General features: G+C 47.9%; 1 protein-coding gene across 2 annotated transcripts in view; it reads right to left on the reverse strand.

Moving 5' to 3' along the window:
* LOC139278367 (cadherin-8-like) overlaps positions 1-21,644 on the reverse strand; it is a 221,791-nt gene that overhangs the window by 120,266 nt on the left and 79,881 nt on the right. For both annotated transcript variants that reach the window (XM_070897038.1, XM_070897037.1), the window contains exon 3: positions 16,395-16,514. In XM_070897038.1, coding sequence (XP_070753139.1) covers positions 16,395-16,514 — 120 coding nt within the window. The remainder of the gene's footprint in view (positions 1-16,394; positions 16,515-21,644) is intronic.

Below are 21,644 nucleotides of genomic sequence, written 5' to 3' on the forward strand. Positions count from 1 at the left end.
ATGTGACTCCAGATCCATACCCGTCCTGATATGGCCCAACAAGCCGCTCAGGTGTCAAGAAGGCAGCTCACCACCACCTTCTCAAGGGATGGACAATAAATGCTGGCTTTGCCAGTGACGCCCACATCCCATGAATGAATTAAAAATATACATTTTTCCATTTCCCTTTTGAAGGTTACCACTGAACCTGCTTCCTCGGCCCTTTCAGATAGTGCGTTCCAGATCATAACAACTGCACAATAATGTGAACCCCCAAATACAGGTGAGGTTCAGGACAGGTGAGGCAGAGAGGGAGCTGGAAAATCTGGCCCATCCCACAAGAAGAGCTGAGCGCACAGAACCCTTGCAGCTAACTGTGGCATTTAGATCAATGTCTAGGGTCTTCTCATATCATTGCCTTGCTCGTGCCTTGGCATTAAACACATATTATAATCCATTTACTCCCTGTTAAATCCACTCACTGTCAAGTCTACTCCATATTAAATTGAGAATTGCTTGACTGCTTCAGACAGAAGCTTTGCAATACCCAATTTAACAGCGAGTAGGTGGATCTTTTCCATGTTGTTTCGTTTCCTACATCAACAACATTTACATACCAATTTGTATTTATTATTGGCCAGTTTGCACCCTGCCTTTCCGAAGGTGCTGGTGGACGCTGGAATCGATTCCAGACACCTGCAGTCAACCAACAACGTTCCTGGTGTCCTGACCAATGTCTACCAACATCTAAAAAACAGATTATCTGGTCACTATCACATTGCTGGCTGTGGGAGCTTGCTGTGTACAAATTGGCTGCTGCGTTTCCCACATTACAACAGTGCCTGCCTTTTCAAAGCAGTCTTTCATTTGCTGTGAAGCGGCTTGGGATGTCCTGAGGTCATGGAAGGCTCTGCAGAAATTCAAGTTCTTTCTTTTCAAAAGTCCATTTTTCGAATGGCAGGCCAGCAATTGCTTGGAGCCTAACTGTTTCATAAGAACATAAGAAATAGGAGCAGGAGTAAGCCATATGGCCCCTTGAGCCTGCTCCGCCATTTAATATGATCATGTCTGATCCGATCATGGACTCAGGTCCACTTCCCTGCCCAGTCCCCATAACCCCTTAATCCATTATCAGTTAAGAAGCTGTCTATCTCTGTCTTAAATTTATACAAAGCAGGGCTAGACAGTTACTCAACAGTTTTACTGCCTTCCTTCTCCCACACACACCGGCGAATTTCCAGGGAATCCTCTGGGCCAACATAATGGGAGAGGAGACGTGGCTGAAAGGCAGCCTGGCCCTTTTAACCTGTGCTTTTTAACCTGGGGAGCAATGTGTTACCCAGGCTAGCAAAAGGAGAGGAAAATATCGAGCAGATTTTCTTCTCTTGCATTTGGCCGTAAATAATCAATTCGGCGCAGTGACGCGGGGAGTTGGGCCGGAAAGATACCGGCCCTGTTGAGGAGGCTGTCTGATTTGCCACCCGTTATTTTTTCATGGTGTGCGCCTCGCTGCTAAGGTCCACATTTATTGCTCAGCCTTAGTTGCCCTTGAGAAAGTGGTGGTGATCCGTCTTCTTGCACCGCTGCAATCTGTGTCTTGAAGGTGCTCCCACAGTGCTGTCACTGGGGGGAGTTCCAAGATTTTGACCCAGCGACGACGAAGGAACGGCGATATATTTCCAACTCAGGATGATGTGTAACTTGGAGGTGGTGGTGCGTCTGCTGTTCTTCTAGGTGGTGGAGGTTGTGAGTTTGAGAGGTACATCAGGGGGTAAGGGCACCATGACAGGCATACGACCCGTGCTCAACAGATGTTCCTCTCTGCGCTCTGCCCAGATGACTATTTGCATCAAGTTCCAAATAGGGAAATCTGCCCCTAACCTTTCATTCAAACGGTGTGTGGATTTGTTGCTTATGCTAAAATGGATGGCTTGGGCCCACAGCTTAGAACCTGTTCCACCTGTGAAAGGGTCTGTAGCTCTCGTATTGGGCTGTTCAGCCACCAAAGAGCTCACTTCAGGAGTGGAAGCAAGTCTTCCTCGATTCCGAGGGACTGCCTATGATGATGAGAACCTGTCGGGTCTTGAGGACAAAGTCAAAATGGAGCGATTTTAACCCAATCCACCCGAGTTGAAAAACCAGAGTGTTTATTGACAGCATTGTGCCAGACAGTGTCAGCCATGGCTTGGTGGGTAGCACTCTTGTCTCTGAGTCTGTAGGTTCAAGTCCCGCTCCAGCACGTAAATCTAGGCTGACACTCCAGTGCAGTGTTGAGGGAGTGCTGTCTTTCGGTTGATCGGTGAAACCGAGATTCTGTCTGCTCTCTCAGGTGGACGTAAAAGATCCCATGGCACTATTTTGAAGAAGAGCAGGGGAGATATCCCCGGTATCCTGGCCAATATTTATCCCTCAATCAAGAAAACAAAAACAGATGATCTGGTCATTATCACATTGCTGCTTGTGGGAGCTTGCTGTGCGCAAATTGGCTGCCGCATTTCCCACAATATAACAGTGACAACACTACAATAGTAGTTCAACGGCTGTAAAGTGCTTTGCGATGTCCGGTGGTCGTGAAAGGCGCTCTCGAAATAGAAACATAGAAACATAGAAAATAGGTGCAGGAGTAGGCCATTCAGCCCTTCAAGCCTGCACCGCCATTCAATGAGTTCATGGCTGAACATGCAACTTCAGTACCCCATTCCTGCAAATCTTTCTTCCTTTTATCAATGAGTTGGAGGCAGGGCTCACAGCAAGCGATCTATTTTGTGCCAAACTCCAATGTGAGTTGATAACCTGCCCTGCCCACCCATTGGAATGCAGTGTCTCCTTGCAATGGTCACCTGACGGGTTTCATTCCCTCTGTGCACTATTTCTGGAGCCCTGCTTCACATGCTGACATAAATTCCCTCCTGAGGTTTTTAACCCCTTTTGAAAACCGCTTTTCAAATTAAGGGCGTAATGATTACGGTGAAACAGCACGGAGAGAAATCAAAGCGGGCACATTAAAATAGCATTAAAGTTAGCACAGGGAGGGAATTAGAACCACTGGTGTCCTCGTGAGCCGGTGACTGACCGGTCTGTGAATAAAAGGCTTCATTATCACAAATCATTCATAGAATTTCAACGTACCAAAAGCGGTTCCTTGTTAATCATGTTATATAGAATTTCTGGTCTATCCAACCCATTTAATGCATTCCCTCAACTGTTCAGGTTCTATACTCAGACTGCCAATGTCATTAATCCATGGCTTACTGTTGCACACATGAAAAAAAACCATGAAAACCTTCCTAGACCTCCAGGGATCGCAGTTATGGCCAAATCCAGAGGTAAAAAGACAGTGATCAATGCCACTGCACTTTCTGCTCCCTTGACAACACCTTCCCTCAGTTTATAAAAACTCCGTAAGAAATTTTGGCTCGTGTGCATTCATCATTGGCATTGGAAAATCTACTACACAGCTGCTTAATACTTAGGTGTTGATCTAGGCTTGACAGGGTAGATGCAGAGAGGATGTTTCCCCTCGTAAGGGAAGCTAGAACTAGGGGGCATAGTTTCAGAATAAGGGGTCGCCCATTGAAAATGGAGATGAGGAATTTCTTCTCTCAGAGGGTCGTGAACCTTTGGAATTCTCAGCTCCAGAGAGCTGTGGAGGCTGGGTCATTGAATATATTTAAGGTGGAGGTAGACAGATTTTTGAATGATAAGGGAGTCAAGGGTTATGAGGAGCGGGCAGGGAAACCAAGATCAGATCAGCCATGATCTTATTGAATGGCGGAGCAGGCTCGTGGGGCCAAATGGCCGACTCTTGCTCCTATTTCTTATGTTCTGATGTAGGTCCAACACCTGGAAGCATTTTCCCCTCAAGGACAATGAATGAAAAGGGTCAAGTTATGAGGAGGGGTTGAGTAAACTTAGTTCCGATTTGGCACTCCCTTGAGTTTGGAAAGCTGAGTGGTGATCTAATCGAGGTCTTGAAATTGTTAAACGGATTTGATAGGGTAGATACAGAGAAACTATTTTCTTTGATGAGAGAAATTCAGAACATGGGGGCATAACCATAAAATTAGAATTAACTCCTTCAGGAGTGAAATAAGGAAGCATATTTTTACATAAAGGGTAGTATAAATCTGGAACTATTTCCCAAAAAGCTGGGACAATTTACATTTTCAAGATCGATAGATTTTTGTTGGGTAAGGGTATCAAAGGATACGGAGCAATGGCGGGTAAATGGAGTTGAGGTACAGATCAGCCGCGATCTAATTGAATGGCAGAGTAGGTTTGAGGGGCTGAATGGCCTCCTCCTGTTCCTATCTTCATTTCACTCTCTTGCGTGTGCGTGATTCTCCTGTTCATTTTCCAGAAGGCATGTTGGCAAGAGCTCCATAGACCTCTTTCCCAGAGGTTTGGATCAATACCTTTGTCTTTGTTTCCATTTTAGTTGTATCTCAAATAGGTTTTTCTTTGAATCGTTCAATAATTTCAACCCCATGCCACCGAGACAATAAATTATTTCAGTTCAGGTTTCTTCTTGTTCCAACAGTTTTACTCAATCCTTTGGCAAGTTCCCTTCAATCTTCTTCAAATCTTCTTCAAATGCCTTTATTTTTCCAGCAGGAAATAGCATCTTCTGAAAATGGCTTGAGGCCAACTGTGGAAAGTGTGACCCCAAAGTCCCATTGAAACACTAAGCTGGTGATATCTTTCTGAACGAATCTTAAGACACAGTATTTGGCTGCCAATGAAATGTTAAGTTTTCTTAGGCTAACTCAATGAAACATTAAAATCTTATCCCAGCATGATTGCAGCTCATGATGTTATCTTGGCATTCCGCATTCAGTTAAACTCATTAAGCTAATAGGTGCTCATTGGTACTTCAAAATAGAAACATAGAAAATAGATGCAGGAGTAGGCCATTGGGCTCTTCAAGCCTGCACCACCATTCAATAAGATCATGGCTAATTATTCCTTCAGTATCCCTTTCCTGCTTTCTCTCCATACCCCTTGATCCACTTAGCCGTAAGGGCCATACCTAACTCCCTCTTGAATATATCCAATGAACTGGCATCAATGACTCTCTGCGGCAGGGAATTCCATAGGTTAATAACTCTCTGAGTGAAGAAGTTTCTCCTCATCTCAGTGCTAAATGGCCTACCTCTTATCCTAAGCCTATGTCACCTGGTTTTGGACTTCCCCAACATCGGGAACATTCTCCCCGCATCTAACCCAATGCGTATAAGGTGGCCAAGGTTAGTGGGAAACTAGAAGATTGGGAAAATTTTAAAAGACAGCAAAGAATGACTAAGAAAGCAATAAAGAAAGGAAAGATAGATTACGAAGGTAAACTTGCGCAAAACAGAAAAACAGATCTTAAAAGCTTTTACCGATATATAAAACGGAAAAGAGTGACTAAAGTAAATGTTGGTCCCTTAGAAGATGAGAAGGGGGATTTAATAATGGGAAATGTGGAAATGGCTGAGACCTTAAACAATTATTTTGCTTCGGTCTTCACAGTGGAAGACACAAAAACCATGTCAAAAATTGCTGGTCACAGGAATGTGGGAAGGGAGGACCTTGAGACAATCACTATCACTAGGGGGGTAGTGCTGGACAGGCTAATGGGACTCAAGGTAGACAAGTCCCCTGGTCCTGATGAAATGCATCCCAAAGTATTAAAAGAGATGGTGGAAGTAAGAGCAGATGCATTCGTTATAATCTACCAAAACTCTCTGGACTCTGGGGAGGTACCAGCGGATTGTAAAGCAGCTAATGTAACGCCTCTGTTTAAAAAAGGGGGCAGACAAATGGCAGGTAACGAGAGGCCAGTTAGTTTAACATCTGAAGTGGGGAAAATGTTTGAAACTATCATTAAGGAAGAAATAGCGGGACATCAAGATAGGAATAGTGCAATCAAGCAGACGCAACATGGATTCATGAAGGAGAAATCATGTTTAACTAATTTACTGGAATTCTTTGAGGATATAACGAGCATAGTGGATAGAGGTGTACCGATGGATGTGGTATATTTAGATTTTCAAAAGGCATTCGATAAGGTGCCACACAAAAGGTTACTGCTGAAGATAAAGGTACGCGGAGTCAGAGGAAATGTATTAGCATGGATCGAGAATTGGCTGGCGAACAGAAAGCAGAGAGTCAGGATAAATGGGTCCTTTTCGGGTTGGAAATCGGTGGTTAGTGGTGTGCCACAGGGATCGGTGCTGGGACCACAACTGTTTACAATATACATAGATGGCCTGGAAGAGGGGACAGAGTGTAGTATAACAAAATTTGCAGATGACACAAAGATTAGTGGGAAAGCGGGTTGTGTAGAGGGCACAAAGAGGCTGCAAAGAGATTTAGATAGGTTAAGCGAATGGGCTAAGGTTTGGCAGATGGAATACAATGTTGGAAAGTGTGAGGTCATCCACCTTGGGAAAAAAAACAGTAAAAGGGAATATTATTTGAATGGGGAGAAATTACAACATGCTGCAGTGCAGAGGGACCTGGGGGTCCTTGTGCATGAAACTCTTTTGAGTTTACCTGCGAAAACATAAAACATGTATCCGTGCCACCCGACCTGGATGACACACACAAGACATTTACAAGGCCCTTTTTTGTTTTTTTGGGGTTTTTTTTTTTGTGGTTTTTTTTTGGGCACTAAAATCAAATTTTTCCTTTTTTCCAGTGCCCCCTATAAAAGGAGAGGGGGGCACTAAAAGCACCGGCAATTAAAACAAATTAAACTTAAAAAAACGTAAAATCAAATTAAAATTTGGTTGCCGGGCGTGATGATGCACTCCAGTCCCTCCGGTGCCCACCTCTCGCGGAAGGCCACGAGCGTACCGGTGGACACCGCGTGCTCCATCTCCAAGGACACCCTGGACCGGATGTAAGAGCGGAAGAGAGGCAGGCAGTCAGGTTGAACGACCCCCTCGACCGCCCGCTGCCTGGACCGGCTGATGGCACCCTTGGCCGTGCCCAGGAGCAGTCCTACGAGGAGGCCTTCGGACCTACCCGCTCCCCTCCGCACAGGGTGCCCAAAGATCAGGAGAGTGGGACTGAAGTGCAGCCAGAATTTCAGGAGCAGCCCCTTCAAATAGTGGAACAGGGGCTGCAACCTTGTGCATTCAATAAAAACATGGAACACGGACTCCTCCAGACCGCAGAAATTGCAGGCGGCCTGGGAGTCCGTGAACCGGCTTAAAAATTTATTGCACGGCACTGCTCCGTGCACCACCCTCCAGGCCAAGTCCCCGATGAATAGTGGGAGGACCCCTGCGTAGAGTGCCCTCCATCAGGGACCCCCGCCTCCTCCGGACGGCAAGATGGTACGCCATGGCGTGTCCGGACGGCCGGCGAGGATGGCAAAGTTGAGGGTGTGCAGGAGCAGCCCGTACAGGAAACCCCTCCGCGCGGAACTGAAAGGCACGGAGGGGATTTCCCCGAGGCGGCTCAAGTTGTGAGGCGCCGGCCCCCGAGGGAGGTCCTTGTGCATGAATCCCAAAAAATTAGTTTGCAGGTGCAGCAGGTAATCAGGAAGGCGAATGGAATGTTGGCCTTCATTGCGAGAGGGATGGAGTACAAAAGCAGGGAGGTCCTGCTGCAACTGTAGAGGGTATTGGTGAGGCCGCACCTAGAGTACTGCGTGCAGTTTTGGTCACCGTACTTAAGGAAGGATATACTAGCTTTGGAGGGGGTACAGAGACGATTCACTAGGCTGATTCCGGAGATGAGGGGGTTACCTTATGATTATAGATTGAGTAGACTGGGTCTTTACTCGTTGGTGTTCAGAAGGATGAGGGTGATCTTATAGAAACATTTAAAATAATGAAAGGGATAGACAAAATAGAGGCAGAGAGGTTGTTTCCACTGGTCGGGGAGACTAGAATTGTGGGCACAGCCTCAAAATACGGGGGAGCCAATTTAAAACCGAGTTGAGAAGGAATTTCTTCTCCCAGAGGGTTGTGAATCTGTGGAATTCTCTGCCCAAGGAAGCAGTTGACGCGAGCTCATTGAATGTATTCAAGTCACAGATAGATAGTTTTTAACCAATAAGGGAATAAAGGGTTACGGGGAGTGGGCGGGCAAGTGGAGCTGAGTCCACGATCAGATCAGCCATGATCTTGTTGAATGGCGGAGCAGGCTCGAGGGGCTAGATGGTCTACTCCTGTTCCGAATTCTTATGTTCTTATGTTCTTATGTAACCTGTCCGGTCCCGTCAGAATCTTACACGTTTCTACGAGATTCCCTCTCATCCTTCTAACCTCCAGTGGATAAAGGCCCAGTTGATCCAGTCTCTCCTCAGATGACAGTCCAGCCATCCCGGGAATCAGCTGATGAACCTTCGATGCACTCCCTCAATAGCAAGAACGTCTTTCCTCAGATTAGGAGGCCAAAACTGAACACAATATTCCAGGTGAGGCCTCACTAAGGCCCTGTACAACTGCAGTAAGACCTCCCTGCTCCTATATTCAAATCCCCTAGCTATGAAGGCCAACATACCATTTGCCTTCTTCACCGCCTGCTGTACCTGTATGCCCATTTTCAGTGACTGATGAACCATGACACCCAGGTCGCGTTGCACCTCCCCTTTTCCTAATCTGCCACCATTCAGATAATATTCTGCCTTTGTGTTTTTGCCCCCAAAATGGATAACCTCACATTTATCCACATTATACTGCATCTGCCATGCATTTGCTCACTCACCTAACCTGTCCAAGTCACCCTGCAGCCTCTTAGCGTTCTCCTCACAGCTCACACTGCCACCCAGTTTAGTGTCATCAGCAAACTCGGAGATATTACACTCAATTCCTTCATCTAAATCATTAATGTATATTGTAAAGAGCTGGGGTCCCAGCACTGAGCCCTGCGGCACTCCACTAGTCGCTGTCTGTCATTCTGAAAAGGACCCGTTTATCCCGACTCTCTGCTTCCTGTCTGCCAACTAGTTCTCTATCCACATCAGTCCATTACCCCCAATACCATGTGCTTTGATTTTGCACACCAATCTCTTGTGCGGAACCGTGTCAAAAGCCTTTGAAAGTCTAAATACACCACATCCACTGGTTCTCCCTTGTCCACTCTGCTGGTTACATCCTCAAAAATTTCCAGAAGATTCGTTAAGCATGATTTCCCTTTCATAAATCCATGCTGACTTGGTCTGATCCTGCCACTGCTTTCCAAATGCGCTGCTATTTCATCCTTAATGATTGATTCCAACAATTTCCCCACTACTGATGTCAGGCTAACCGGTCTATAATTACCCGTTTTCTCTCTCCCTCCGTTTTTAAAAAGTAGTGTTACATTAGCTACCCTTCAGTCCATAGGAACTGATCCAGAGTCGATAGACTGTTGGAAAATGATCACCAATGCATCCACTATTTCTGGGGCCACTTCCTTACGTACTCTGGGATGCAGACGATCAGGCCCCAGGGATTTATCGACCTTCAATCCCATGAATTTCTCTGACATAATTTCCCACCTAATAAGGATATCCTTCAGTTCCTCCTTCTCTCTAGACCCACTGTCCCCTAGTACATTCGGAAGGTTATTTGTGTCTTCCTTCATGAAGACAGAACCGAAGTATTTGTTCAATTGGTCTGCCATTTCTTTGTTCCCCATTATAAATTCACCTGAATCCGACTGCACGGGACCTACGTTTGTCTTCACTAATCTTTTTCTCTTCACCTATTAATAGAAGCTTTTGCAGTCAGTTTTTTTGTTCCCTGCAAGCTTCCTCTCGTACTCTATTTTCCCCCTCTTAATTAAACCCTTCGTCCTCCTCTGTTGAATTCTAAATTTCTCCCAGTCCTCAGGTTTGCTGCTTTTTCTAACCAATTTATATGTCTCTTCCTTGGCTTTAACACTATCCTTAATTTCCCTTGTTAGCCACGGTTGAGTCACCTTCCCCATTTTACAAGGATGTACAATTGCTGAAGTTCATCCATGTGATCTTTAACTGTTTGCCATTGCTTATCCACCGTCAACTCTTTAAGTATCCTTTGCCAGTCTATTCTAGCCAATTCATACCTCATACCGTCGAAGTTACCTTTCCTTAAGTTCAGGACTCTAGTTTCCGAATTAACTGTGTCACTCTCCATCTTAATAAAGAATTCTACCATATTATGGTCACTCTTCCCCAAGGGGCCTCGCACAACAAGATTGCTAATTAGTCCCTTCTCATTACACATCACCCAGTCCAGGATGGCCAGCTCTCCAGTTGGTTCCTCGACATATTGGTCTGGAAAACCATCCCTAATACACTCCAGGAAATCCTCCTCCACCGCATTGCTAGCAGTTTGGTTCGCCCAATCAATATGTAGATTAAAGTCGCCCATGATAACTGCTGTACCTTTATTGCACACATCCCTGTAAGAAGAGACAGAGCAGTTGGAGATGCATAGGTGCATTTAAGGAGAAGCTAGATAAGCACATGAGGGAGAAAGGGATAGAATTGCAGGACTATGGGTAAAGGGCAGGGGAGTGGGGCTAGCTGAGAGTTGGCACGGGTTCTACGCGATGAATGGCCTTCTTCCATGCTGTAACCATTCTATGATTCTAAGCATATGTTGATAGGGTGAGATGAAGAGGTGTGGGAAGAGGCTCGGCTGGAGCACAAACACCTGCACGGACCTGTTGGGCTGAATGGCCTGTTTCTGTGCTGTAAATACTTTGTAATACTTTGTAATTTAGACAGATCCTTTTTTCCCCGGCAAAAGGATAGTTCTCCACACCAACTGGATGATGCAGCTGACTTCTGGATCTTCCTTCCAACTCATCTACACTCTGCAGTCGAACAAGGAGTACTGTATTTAATTTGCGTTTCCATGGTTACTAGACATTAACAAGAAATGAATACCACCACATTGCGATCAATAAAATAACAGGACGAACTCATGAACTCTTTCTGCTCCTCTTTTCAATATTTTCCTTGTCTATTATAAACTTCTGAAACATCCTGTAACCTTGCCAACCCTTTGAATAGGAGATATCATAAATATCTATCTTTCCTCTTATGAGGGTCTCCAAGTTGAAATCGAAGACAAAACAAATTTGAGCCCTGACCTTCTGAATAACAGCCCACTGCTTCTCCATCACTCGAAGAATAGATTTTGTTAATAAACTTTTTGAACCAGCAGTTTATTCAAGTGACACCAATATGATGGTATGATTGTGGCCATATAACACATCAGCAGTGTCAAGCACAAGGGTTACAGATCAAAAGCTTGAATGATTCATGTGTTGGAGGTTATCTCACCTATAATGTAAGTTTCAAAGTTACCCCTTTTCAAAGAATAAAGGCAACACTTTTCACGTCAAATTTCCTGACTGTAGGCGTTGATGGTTTTCTGAGGGATGCGCAGAGCTGCCCTACATTGCCTTACCCAAGCAAACATCCTTCATGTCCTTGCCAATAAATGTAGGCAGGCTGCTCAATTATGCACTGCACCACAACAAAGTCAGATCTCAGCTTCACAATGCACTTTCTTGCAAAGGTCATTGGGTTATTTAATCGTTGCACCATCGGTGGACCGTGCCTTCAGCTGCCTGGAGCCTAAGCTCTGGAATTCCCTCCATGAACCTCGCCGCCTCGCTACCTCTCTCTCCTCCTTTAAGACGCTCCTTAAAACCTACCTCTTTGACAAAGCTTTTTGGTCATCTGTCCTGATATCCCCTTCTGCGGCTTGGTGTCAAATGTTATTTGAGAATGCTCCTCTGTTAAAGCTGCCATATAAGTGCAAGTTCTATGGGCCCAAGTTTTGGGCCGCGCCTAGAACGGCGCAGCCCCGACCTGGACGCCCGTATTTCGCGCCACAATGTGCGCCTAAAAAAAACTTACAGATTCTCCGGCTCCCTGCTGGTCCTCTGGAGTCGGGCGCGGCGCAGCACGAGCTGTAGGGGGCGGAGCTAGGTCCCTGCGCTGAAAACAGTGCCGGGACCTCTGCATATGCGCGCTACAGTGGGGCTGCGTGCATAAGGCTGCCTCCCACACCCGGCTCCTGCTTCCTCCCGACCCGACTCGACTCCCACTTCCCCCCCGCTCCTGGACCGGACCCAACCCGCCCTCCCCCCCGCCCCCCCCCCCACGGATCGGACCCGACCCAACCTGACCTCCCTCCCCCTGCCCGACCCGAACCGAACCGACCCTACCCGCGCTCCCTCCCTTCCCCCCCCCCCGACCCGACCCGACCTCCCTCCTCCACCCGCCGATCCAACCCGTGCTCCCGACCGCCCCCCCACCCCCCTGGACCCGACCCGACCTCCCTACGCCCCGACTCCGACCCGCGCTCCCCCCGACACGACCCCGCGCTCCCGACCCTGGACCCCGGACCCGACCCGACCCAACGCCACCTATCTGTAAATCTGGTGCTGGGGACGGGTCTTGCCCGAAGTTTTGCGGGCCCGGCCCGTTCAGCCTCCCCCCCCTTCTCCTTCCCCCACCTTCTCCTTCCCCCCCCTTCCCCTTTCCCCCACCTTCTCCTTCCCCCACCTTCTCCTTCCCCCCTTCTCCTTTCCCCCTTCTCCTTCCCCCCCCTTCTCCTTTCCTCCCCCTTCTCCTTCCCCTCCCTTCTCTTTCCCCTCCCTTCTCTTTCCCCTTCTCCTCTCCCCCCTTCCCCTTCTCCTCTCCCCCCTTCCCCTTCTCCTCTCCCCACCCTTCCCCTTCTCCTCTCCCCCCCCTTCCCCTTCTCCTCTCCCCCCCTCTCCCCCCCTTCCCCTTCTCCTCTCCCCCCTTCCCCTTCTCCTCCCCCCCTTCCCCTTCTCCTTCACCTTCTCCTTCCCCATCTCCTCTCCCCCCACTTCCCCTTCTCCTCTCCCCCCCTTCCCCTTCTCCTCTCCCCCCCTTCCCCTTCCCCTTCTCCTCTCCCCACCTTTCCCCTTCTCCTCTCCCCCCCCTTCTCCTCTCCCCCCTTCCCCTTCTCCTCTCCCCCCTTTCCCCCCTTCCCCTTCTCCTCTCCCCGCTTCCCCTTCTCCTCCCCCCTTCCCCTTCTCCTTCACTTTCTCCTTCCCCATCTCCTCTCCCCCCTTCCCCTTCTCCTCTCCCCCCTTCCCCTTCTCCTCCCCCCTTCTCCCTCCTCCCCCCATTCCCCTTCTCCTCCTCCCCCCTTCCCCTTCTCCTCCTCCCCCCTTCCCCTTCTCCTCCTCCCCCCTTCCCCTTATCCTCCTCCCTCCCTCCCCTTCCCCTTCCCCTTCTCCTCCTCCCCTTCCCCTTTTCCTCCCCCCTTCTCTCCCCCTTCTCCCCCATCCCTCCCCTTCCCTTCCTCCCCTCCCCATGCCCCCCTCCCTTCTCTCCTCCTGCCCCCCTCCCCCTCCTTCCTTTGCCCCCCCCCCTCCTCCCCCTCCCCTTGCTGTCAGAAACACAGACACTGACAGACAGAGAATGAGAGACACAGACAGACAGAGAGATAGAGACACTGACAGAGACACACTGGGGGGGGGGCATCCCAGCATGCTGTTGGAGGGCTCCCGGTGCTGCAGTCGGTAAGTAGAAAATGTTTTATTTATTGATTTTTTTAAAATTATTTCTTATTAATATTTTTGATTGATTTATTGGTTGATTTATTGATGTTTTTATCATTTATTATTGATGACGGCTCTTTATTTGTAAAACTGAAGTGTTTAATGTTTGTAAACTTCCCTTTAAACCCCCCCACCCACCATTCCCTACGCCTGATTTTCTAAAGTGTAGACAAGGTTTTTTCGAGCGTACAAAAATCTTCACTTACTCCATTCTAAGTTAGTTTGGAGTAAGTTTTCACTGCCGAAACTTTGAAAACAGGTATAAGTGGCCGGACACGCCCCCTTTTGGAAAAAAAATTCTGTTCCAAAGTGAAACTGTTCTAACTGACTAGAACTGGAGCAAACTAAATGCCGAGAATTTGAATTTCTAAGATACTCCGTTCTACACCAGTTGCTCCAAAAAATCAGGAGCAACTGAGGCCGAAACCTGGGACCTAAGTGTTGCTAATGTTGATACTAGTGAGCACGGGTGTGTTCCGCAAGGCCATCAGGGATCTCCGTTGGTTACGCTCTGACAAGTGGAGGATTGAGAAAAGATGAACATTCTACAAGACATTTACATTAATACGTAATGCTGCTTTTTTTATTGCATTTGCACAAACAATGATTGGATTTACAATGACGCTTATATTTGCCTGGTGGTGTGTTGATGGTGTGAGATAGAATTAAGACTAGCAGTCACAATATTTAGGTGTCGAAATTGGGTCCCGCCGTTTTTGAGGCGGTGTTACCGCCTGAGTTCTGATTTTACCGCCGGGCGTTAGGTGCAGGCTCCAACGGCCAAATTCAGTTTTTACGGCCAAAGATGAGGGAGCAGCGCTAAAAGGTGGCGTTGCACACTCCTCCTCAGGCGGGAGCTCAGGAGGGCGACTGAATTTCCCCACGGGGAAGCTGTCGACATACTCGCTGAAAAACGGGACGCAACAGGGAAAAAAGAAACAAACCTCAAACTTGTCTGACCCACACACAAACTTCCCCATTGTTAGAACCAAAGAAAAAATGAATAAATAAATAAAGAAAATAACTCACCTTGCTCTCAGGCCGATTCCGCCCGAGTTCCGCTGTTCAACCACCACTTTTTTCAGGCTGTATGGCCGCCTGCCAGTATGACAGCCGTACAAATCAAATATCGCGATAGAGGTACCAAGGAGACGTTTCACATGCACTGACGTCATGGTTTCACATGCACTGACGTCATGGTTTCCGTGGCATTAGCCGGCGGGACGTCATTTTTTAACGCCCTTAAAAAATGATCACCCGAATATCGCGTCAGGCGTAAACAGCACCCGGCGCCACTCCCACCTGCCTAACTCCCAGTTAACACCTAACACCGGCGTTATCAACAGCTGAATTTCGAGCTCTTAGATAGGCCATCGACCTTAAACTCATTCCATCGAATACGTGGTTTAGCGTTGAACACCAACTGCCCAGCAACTACTAATGCTCCGCTGTGGCAAGGTTGTCCTCAAATAGAATGGAAATCTACAACCAAGCAGTGCATTTTTTTCATGTTTCATTTGAAACTATTATTTCTGTCGGCCATTGTCTAAGTGCTCGATTCCGGCGGTGCCAAGGAGGTGCAGTGAAGAAATATCTCGGCTGCAGGATTTACAAGCACGCCATAATGCCTTTCCTCACACAAGCGAGGAAAGGCATTGTGGCACGCTTGTAAATCCTATCAGGTCTGCATAGAAGGAAAACAATTGCCTTAATCTTAACAGCAACACGTATCTTCTTTTCAGAGAGAGTTAAAAAAAAAGGAGGGGGAAAATGAGTCAACAAATTGGAGTGAATGGTTTGCTTTGCTATTGGTATAATCTCTCGCGAGCAGCTGCTGGAACAGCTCCTCTCCAACTATATGGAGAAAAATCACCTGAAGGGAAGAGAATGAATAACGCTTTGCAAGATTTTCAACATATGTGCAGAATGTTGGCTGACCTAAATACTTGTGCAGTGCCTGTTCCTCTAATTAACCCAAGAAGGAGATATGGGGTTGCCCCAGTGTTATCAAACCGTTTGCCCCCTCAGGTGGACATAAAAGAGCCCATGCCACTATTTCGAAGAAGAGCAGGGGAGTTCTTCCCGGTGTCCGATATTTATCCCTCAATCAACATTACAAAAACAATTTATCTGATCATTATCACATTGCTGTTTGTGGGAGCTTGCTGTGTAGAACTTGGCTGCCGCATTTCCCACGTTTATCACGACACTCCAAAAGTACTTCATTGGCTGTAAAGCGCGTGGAGACGTCCGGTGATCATGAAAGGCGCTATATAAATGTAAATCTGTCTTTCTTTTTTCTTTGACGACCAAAACAAAGGAGCCCCCTTTCTAGAGGAACACAACTAATAAAGACACAAACGATTGAAAATGAACATAGGAAACTTAAATGGTGATGTTATTTCCAGTGTCCATTCCTTGCAGTGCCCACCGGACGCCCAAGGCTTCGAACGTACTGGCGGACACCGTGTGTTGCTTCTCCAAGGCCACCTGGGGAGCGGACAAAACCAGCAGGGAGCCCAAGTGAAACTCCCTCCTCTCCCTTCCCACGGGCCCCGACTAGCCTGGACCTGTAGATGCCCATCTTGGCCAGGCCCAGGAGCAGACCCAGGAGGGAGGTCCTCCAAAAAGCCCTTCCACACTGGCTGGCCAAAGGTCAGGAAGCGCGGGACTGAAATGAATTCTGCGGCTCTCGAATATCCTTGGCGGTCTCGCATCCAAGCACTAACCCAAGGCCTTTAACCTGCTTGTCATCCGAGATCAAGCAAACTAGATCGCACGCCACCTGAGCACTGTGAGGTTCGGACTCTATGTGGTATGTGTTCAGGCACAAAAGAACTCGGCTGATTTTACTCATCCACAGGACGGGGAGAATTTGAGATTTGGTAATGATCACCTACCAGTGTGTGGCTCGATGGAAAAATATGGCTGCCCTTCCAGGATGCTGTATACCAGTTTTGCGCTGTTCCCATAAACTGGATCATCAGCGTCAGTCGCTGTTAGCCCCATGACAGAAGTGCCTATTGGAATGTAAAAAGACAAGAACTTTTAGCAACAGAAAGACATGAGGCTCAACAATCCTGTCTCTCTTCCATAAACTGCCTGCGCCGTCCCATCTTCCCGCCATATCCCTTACATCCATCAATCCCGTTCTCTCGCTGCAAACGCACCTAATTACCTCTTGAAATAATCAAAGAACAACAGGAAATGCTGGAAACACTCAGCGGGGTCAGGCAGCAACCCATATGGGGTCAGAGAGGATAGCGAAAACAAGGCAAAGGGTGAGATGTGCAAGGAGGGATGGGGGTTAGAGGAATGTGATAGGGAAGAAGGATGGAGCGGGACGTTGGTATGTCAAAGAGTTTGAAGGTTGCGATCCTTGACACCTGAAAGTGTTATGTATGCATGTTAATGTATGTACTGTAACATTAGACCACTGAATGTACCTTCACACTGTATACACGAGACCTGTACCACCAGCGGGTGCTGCTTCTGGAGACCTAAGGGTCACCTGTACACTGCAGGTAACCCGGTATAAAAGGGAGCTCGCCTCTTGGTGTCCTCACTCTAGGAGCTGCAATGAAGGACTAAGGTCACTACAGTTCAAGTACTGCACCCTTACCTCGTGGAGTCGTTATTAGAGTGCTTGCATATACAACAAAAAGGAGGGCATTTTTTTTTTTGTTAAGGCGTCAGTGCTGCCTAACCTGCTGAGTATTTCCAGCATTTTCTGTTTCCATTTAAGATTTCCAGCATCCGCAGTTGTTTGCTTTTTAATTATTTCTTGAACCTATTTGTCCAGATTATTTTTTTTGCTGGGATTTGGGCACCGCTTGGAAAACCCAACATTTAATGCCCATCCCTAATTGTCCTTCAGCAGGTGGTGGTGAGCCAGTTTCTTGACAACTGAGTGTCTCGCTGGGCCATTTCAGAGGGCAGTTAAGAGTCAACCACATTGCTGTGGGTCTGGAGTCACATATCGGCCAGATAGCAAAAGGACGGCAGATTTCCTTCCCAAAGGGACATTAGTGAACCAGGTGAGTTTTTACGACAATCCGGTAGTTTCATGGTCACCATTACTGATACTAGCTTTTTATTCCAGATTTATTTAATTAACTGTATTTAAATTCCCCAGCTGCCAAAGTGGGATTTGAATGCTTGTCTTCCAATTATTAAACCGGGTCTCTGGGATTCATCATCATCATATCCATACTAATCCAGTAACATAACCACCATGGTACCATTCCTGTGAAATTAACGGGCTTACCGGGGGACTTTATTCCAAACTTTGGTTTTCTATCAGATCAAAAAGTTTTGCTTGACTTCCCTTTTTACTTCTGCTTTGCTAAGTTTTAGAAGCAGCAACGCAAGTCAGCAAAGCAATTAAAAATGCTTAAAGAGCACTGGGATTTATTTCTAAGAGTATCGAATTCAAAAGTAGTGGAATTATACTAAACTTGCACAGCGCTGCAGTTAGGCTGCACTTGGAGTACTGTGCACAGTTCTCGCTGCCCCACTATACAAAGGACACAGAAGCACTGGAGAAAGTGCAAAAAAGATTTACAAGGATGGTACCAGCACTGAGAGTTTACCGCTATCGAGAAAGGTTGAACCGGTTAGGGCTTTTTACTTTAGAAAAGAGAAGTCCCAGAGAAAACCTGATAGCGGTCTTTAAAATTATGAGTGGGTTGGAAAAGATAGATGTGGAGAGAATGCTTCCACTTGTGGGAGAATCTAAAATTACAAGCCATAAATACAGGATGGTTACGAATAAATCCAGTAGGGAAATAAGGAGACATTTCATTACTCACAGAATAATAACAACTTGTATTTATGTAGCCTTTAAGATAGTGAAAGGTCCCGAGGAGCTTCACAGGATTATTACGAGATTAGATATTTGACACCAAGAGACATAAGGACAAATTAGGGCGTGTGACCAAAAGCTTGGTCAAAGCGATAGGTTTTAAGGAGCGTCTTGAAGGAGGAAAGAGAGGCAGAAATGTTTAGGGAGGGAGTTCCAGAGCTTGGGGCCCAGGCAACAGAAGGCACGGCCACCGATGGTTGAGCGATTATAATCAGGGATGCTCAAGAGGGCAGACATCTCGAGGGTTGTGGGGTTGACGGAGATTACAGGGATAGGGAGGGGCGAGGCCATGGAGGGATTTGAAAACAAGGACGAAAAAGGTTAGAATGTGAAACTCGCTACCACGGGAAGTGGTTGAGGTAAATAGCTTAGATTCTTTCAAAGGAAACTAGAGAAGCACATGAGAGCAAAGGGAATAGAAAGATATGCTGATAGGCTGAGGTGAGGTAGATGGCATGGGACGAGACTCGCGTGGAGCATAAACTTGTTGGGCCAAATGGCCTCTTTCTGTGCTGTGTATTCTACATAATTCCACATCATTCCTCCCCTGGTATTTGAACACATTTCCACAGAGAACAATTTTCCTGGATTAGCTTTGTCAGTTCCTGTTATATTGAAACCTTCAATTCAAACCCTCCCACAAATCTCCTCTATTTAAATGAGAACTCTGAGGCCTAAGCGTGAGATGTTTCAGGGTTCAATAACTTCCACCACCTGTGGCTGATCTTTCTCTTGTCTTTTTTCAATGAACTTTACGTTGATCAATTGTCTCAGCCCCAGCCTTGGAAGAACAACCCCTTACTGCCATATTGGGCCAGAATTTACTGTCGATATAACGATGCGACCAACGGCACTCACCACAGAAAGTTAGGGCTGGTCCATTTCAGTCTAAGTACCCATTTTAATGGTGTGATAAGCCTCAATGACTGAGATGACCCAAACTCATGTCAGAAAGGACCCTTGCACTCAAAAGTTCCTATTTATTTTTGCCCGACAGCATGTCCCCCTTCTTCCCCCACTCTTGTTTTCCATTCCTCCCGCCACTGTTCCCCAGTCATCAAGATCCATGGCGCGGCCCTGGACAACGTGGACCATTTTCTATACCTCGGGGGCCTATTATCAGCAAGGGCAGACATCGACGACAAGGTTCCACACAACCCCCGGTGCAAGAGCGCAGCCTTTGGCCGCTTGAGGAAGAGAGTGTTCGAAGGCCAGGCTCTCAAATCAGGCACCAAGCTTATGGTCTGCAGGGTTGTCGTGACACCCGCCCTCCTGTATGGTTCAGAGACGTGGACCATGTACAGTAGACACCTCAAATCGCTGGAGAAATACCACCAACGATGTCTCCGCAAGATCCTGCAAATCCTCTGGGAGGACAGACGCACCAACGTTAGTGTCCTCGATCAGGCCAACATCCCCAGCATCGAAGCACTGACAACACTCTGTTGGGTGGGCCACATTGTTCACATGCCTGACACAAGACTCCCAAAGCAAGCGCTCTGCTCGGAACTCCTACACGGCAAGCAAGCCCCAGGTGTGCAAAAGAAATGTTTCAAGGAAACCCTTAAAGCCTCCCTGGTAAAATGCAATATCCCCACCGACACCTGGGAGTCCCTGTCCAAAGACCGCCCTAAGTGGAGGAAGAGCATCCGGGGAGGGTGCTGAGCATCTCGAGTCTCATCGCCGAGAGCACGCAGAAAGCAAGCGCAAGCAGCGGAAGGAGCGTGCGGCACACCAGACTCCCCACCCACCCTTTCCTTCAACGACTGTCTGTCCCGCCTGTGACAGTGACTGTAATTCCCGTGATGGACTATTCGGTCACCTGAGAACTCACTTTTAGAGTGGAAGCAAGTCTTCCTCGATTTCGAGGGACTGCCTCTGGTGAATATGCTTACAAACAGCTCACAGGAACATATATCTTCCACCTACAGAGCTGGTGCCAAATGGAAAGACAGTGTAACCAAGCCTACAGATTGAGATGGAACGCTAACGGTTCCACGAAGTGCACTCGAAGCAACAAGATCAGCCGGGAATTGCAGAATGAGGCACGCGAAGCTCAGCCTCAGGACCAAAAGCGAACAACCATTCAGATCCAACACTGGCAATTACGTCAATTGTTCAGGTACTGGGCAGCTTGCCACTGTCACAATGCATTTGTGCGACTGCAGAATGAGTAGTCAATGAATATATTCCTGCACTGGGGATTCAATGGAAGTCACGGCAATGGCAACGAGAAAATACAGTTAAATAATTTCTGATGAGCTTTAAAAATCCTTCTGCAGCATATTAATCCCTCACACCTTCACTGTCAGCAACTCTTCGCAACCGGAGTGTGCAGCCCCAATAGTTGTGGCTTTTGCAGAAGAGTCGCTAATTGGGGCCGAGTCTTGGCCTGAAGCGAAAGCCGCCTGAGGGCTCTGTTGGAGGCAGAGCCTCTGCTCACGGAGCTCATTGCCGTAGGTGGGAGTGGGGCTGAGGTTGGGCAGGGACTCCTCACGCTGGACGTTCCCATTTCCCTGGCCTTCGAAAGGACGGGGGGGGGGGGGTGTAGCGTCACGCGTGGTTTCGGGCACTCGAAGGGCCGCAGTGTGACCTCTCGACTCCTGGAGCCAGCAACCTCTGCCGCAATCTGTAGCCTGTAGGAAACAGCCAACGCCCTTGATGCACTCTGGCGGAGCAGGCATCAGCCAGTGCCAGTAAAATTAGAGAACGTTCCCCTGACCCTGTCAAAGTTGGCAAGGTCAGCAACGAGCATCCTGGGTAGTTGCATCCCAACACCTACGCCAGTAGGTGCCATCTCGGCTAGATTGTTAATCCACTGGAGCTGGATTCCCCGGTCCTTTGCGCTCCGGGTCTCGCCCCAGAGCGGTGTGAAAGGCGGCGTTCAGGTCTCCCGCGCCCCGCCGCGATCCTTTGGTCCCGTTTTGCGGCGGCGCTGAGCGGCACCGCCGGGAAGAGCTGCGCCGGGCGTGCAACGCCTCTCGGTGCGACGCCGGCAGGAGTTTGGACTTTTGCTCGATCCGTCCGTCCGGAAGTGCGCTCGCAATGCCCCCTGGGAAATCAGTGCGGTCCGGCATAGCCGGCGGTGAGTGAGGTAAAGTATTCCGAAGGTCAGTGAGTGTTTGTTCTTTTTGTGTTTGTGTGATTTGTGTTGTGATGGCACGAGCAATGATTCGGGGATGTTTTTGTGTTTTTTTTTAAGGTTCTCACCCCTCACCCCCCCCCCCCCCCAGCCTCTCTCAGAGCGCACACGTCCCGGCACTTTAGTTTGCGAGTTTCCCGTCCT

The sequence above is a fragment of the Pristiophorus japonicus genome, chromosome 13 (assembly GCF_044704955.1).
Source record: "Pristiophorus japonicus isolate sPriJap1 chromosome 13, sPriJap1.hap1, whole genome shotgun sequence".
In the NCBI taxonomy this organism is placed as follows: domain Eukaryota; kingdom Metazoa; phylum Chordata; class Chondrichthyes; family Pristiophoridae; genus Pristiophorus; species Pristiophorus japonicus.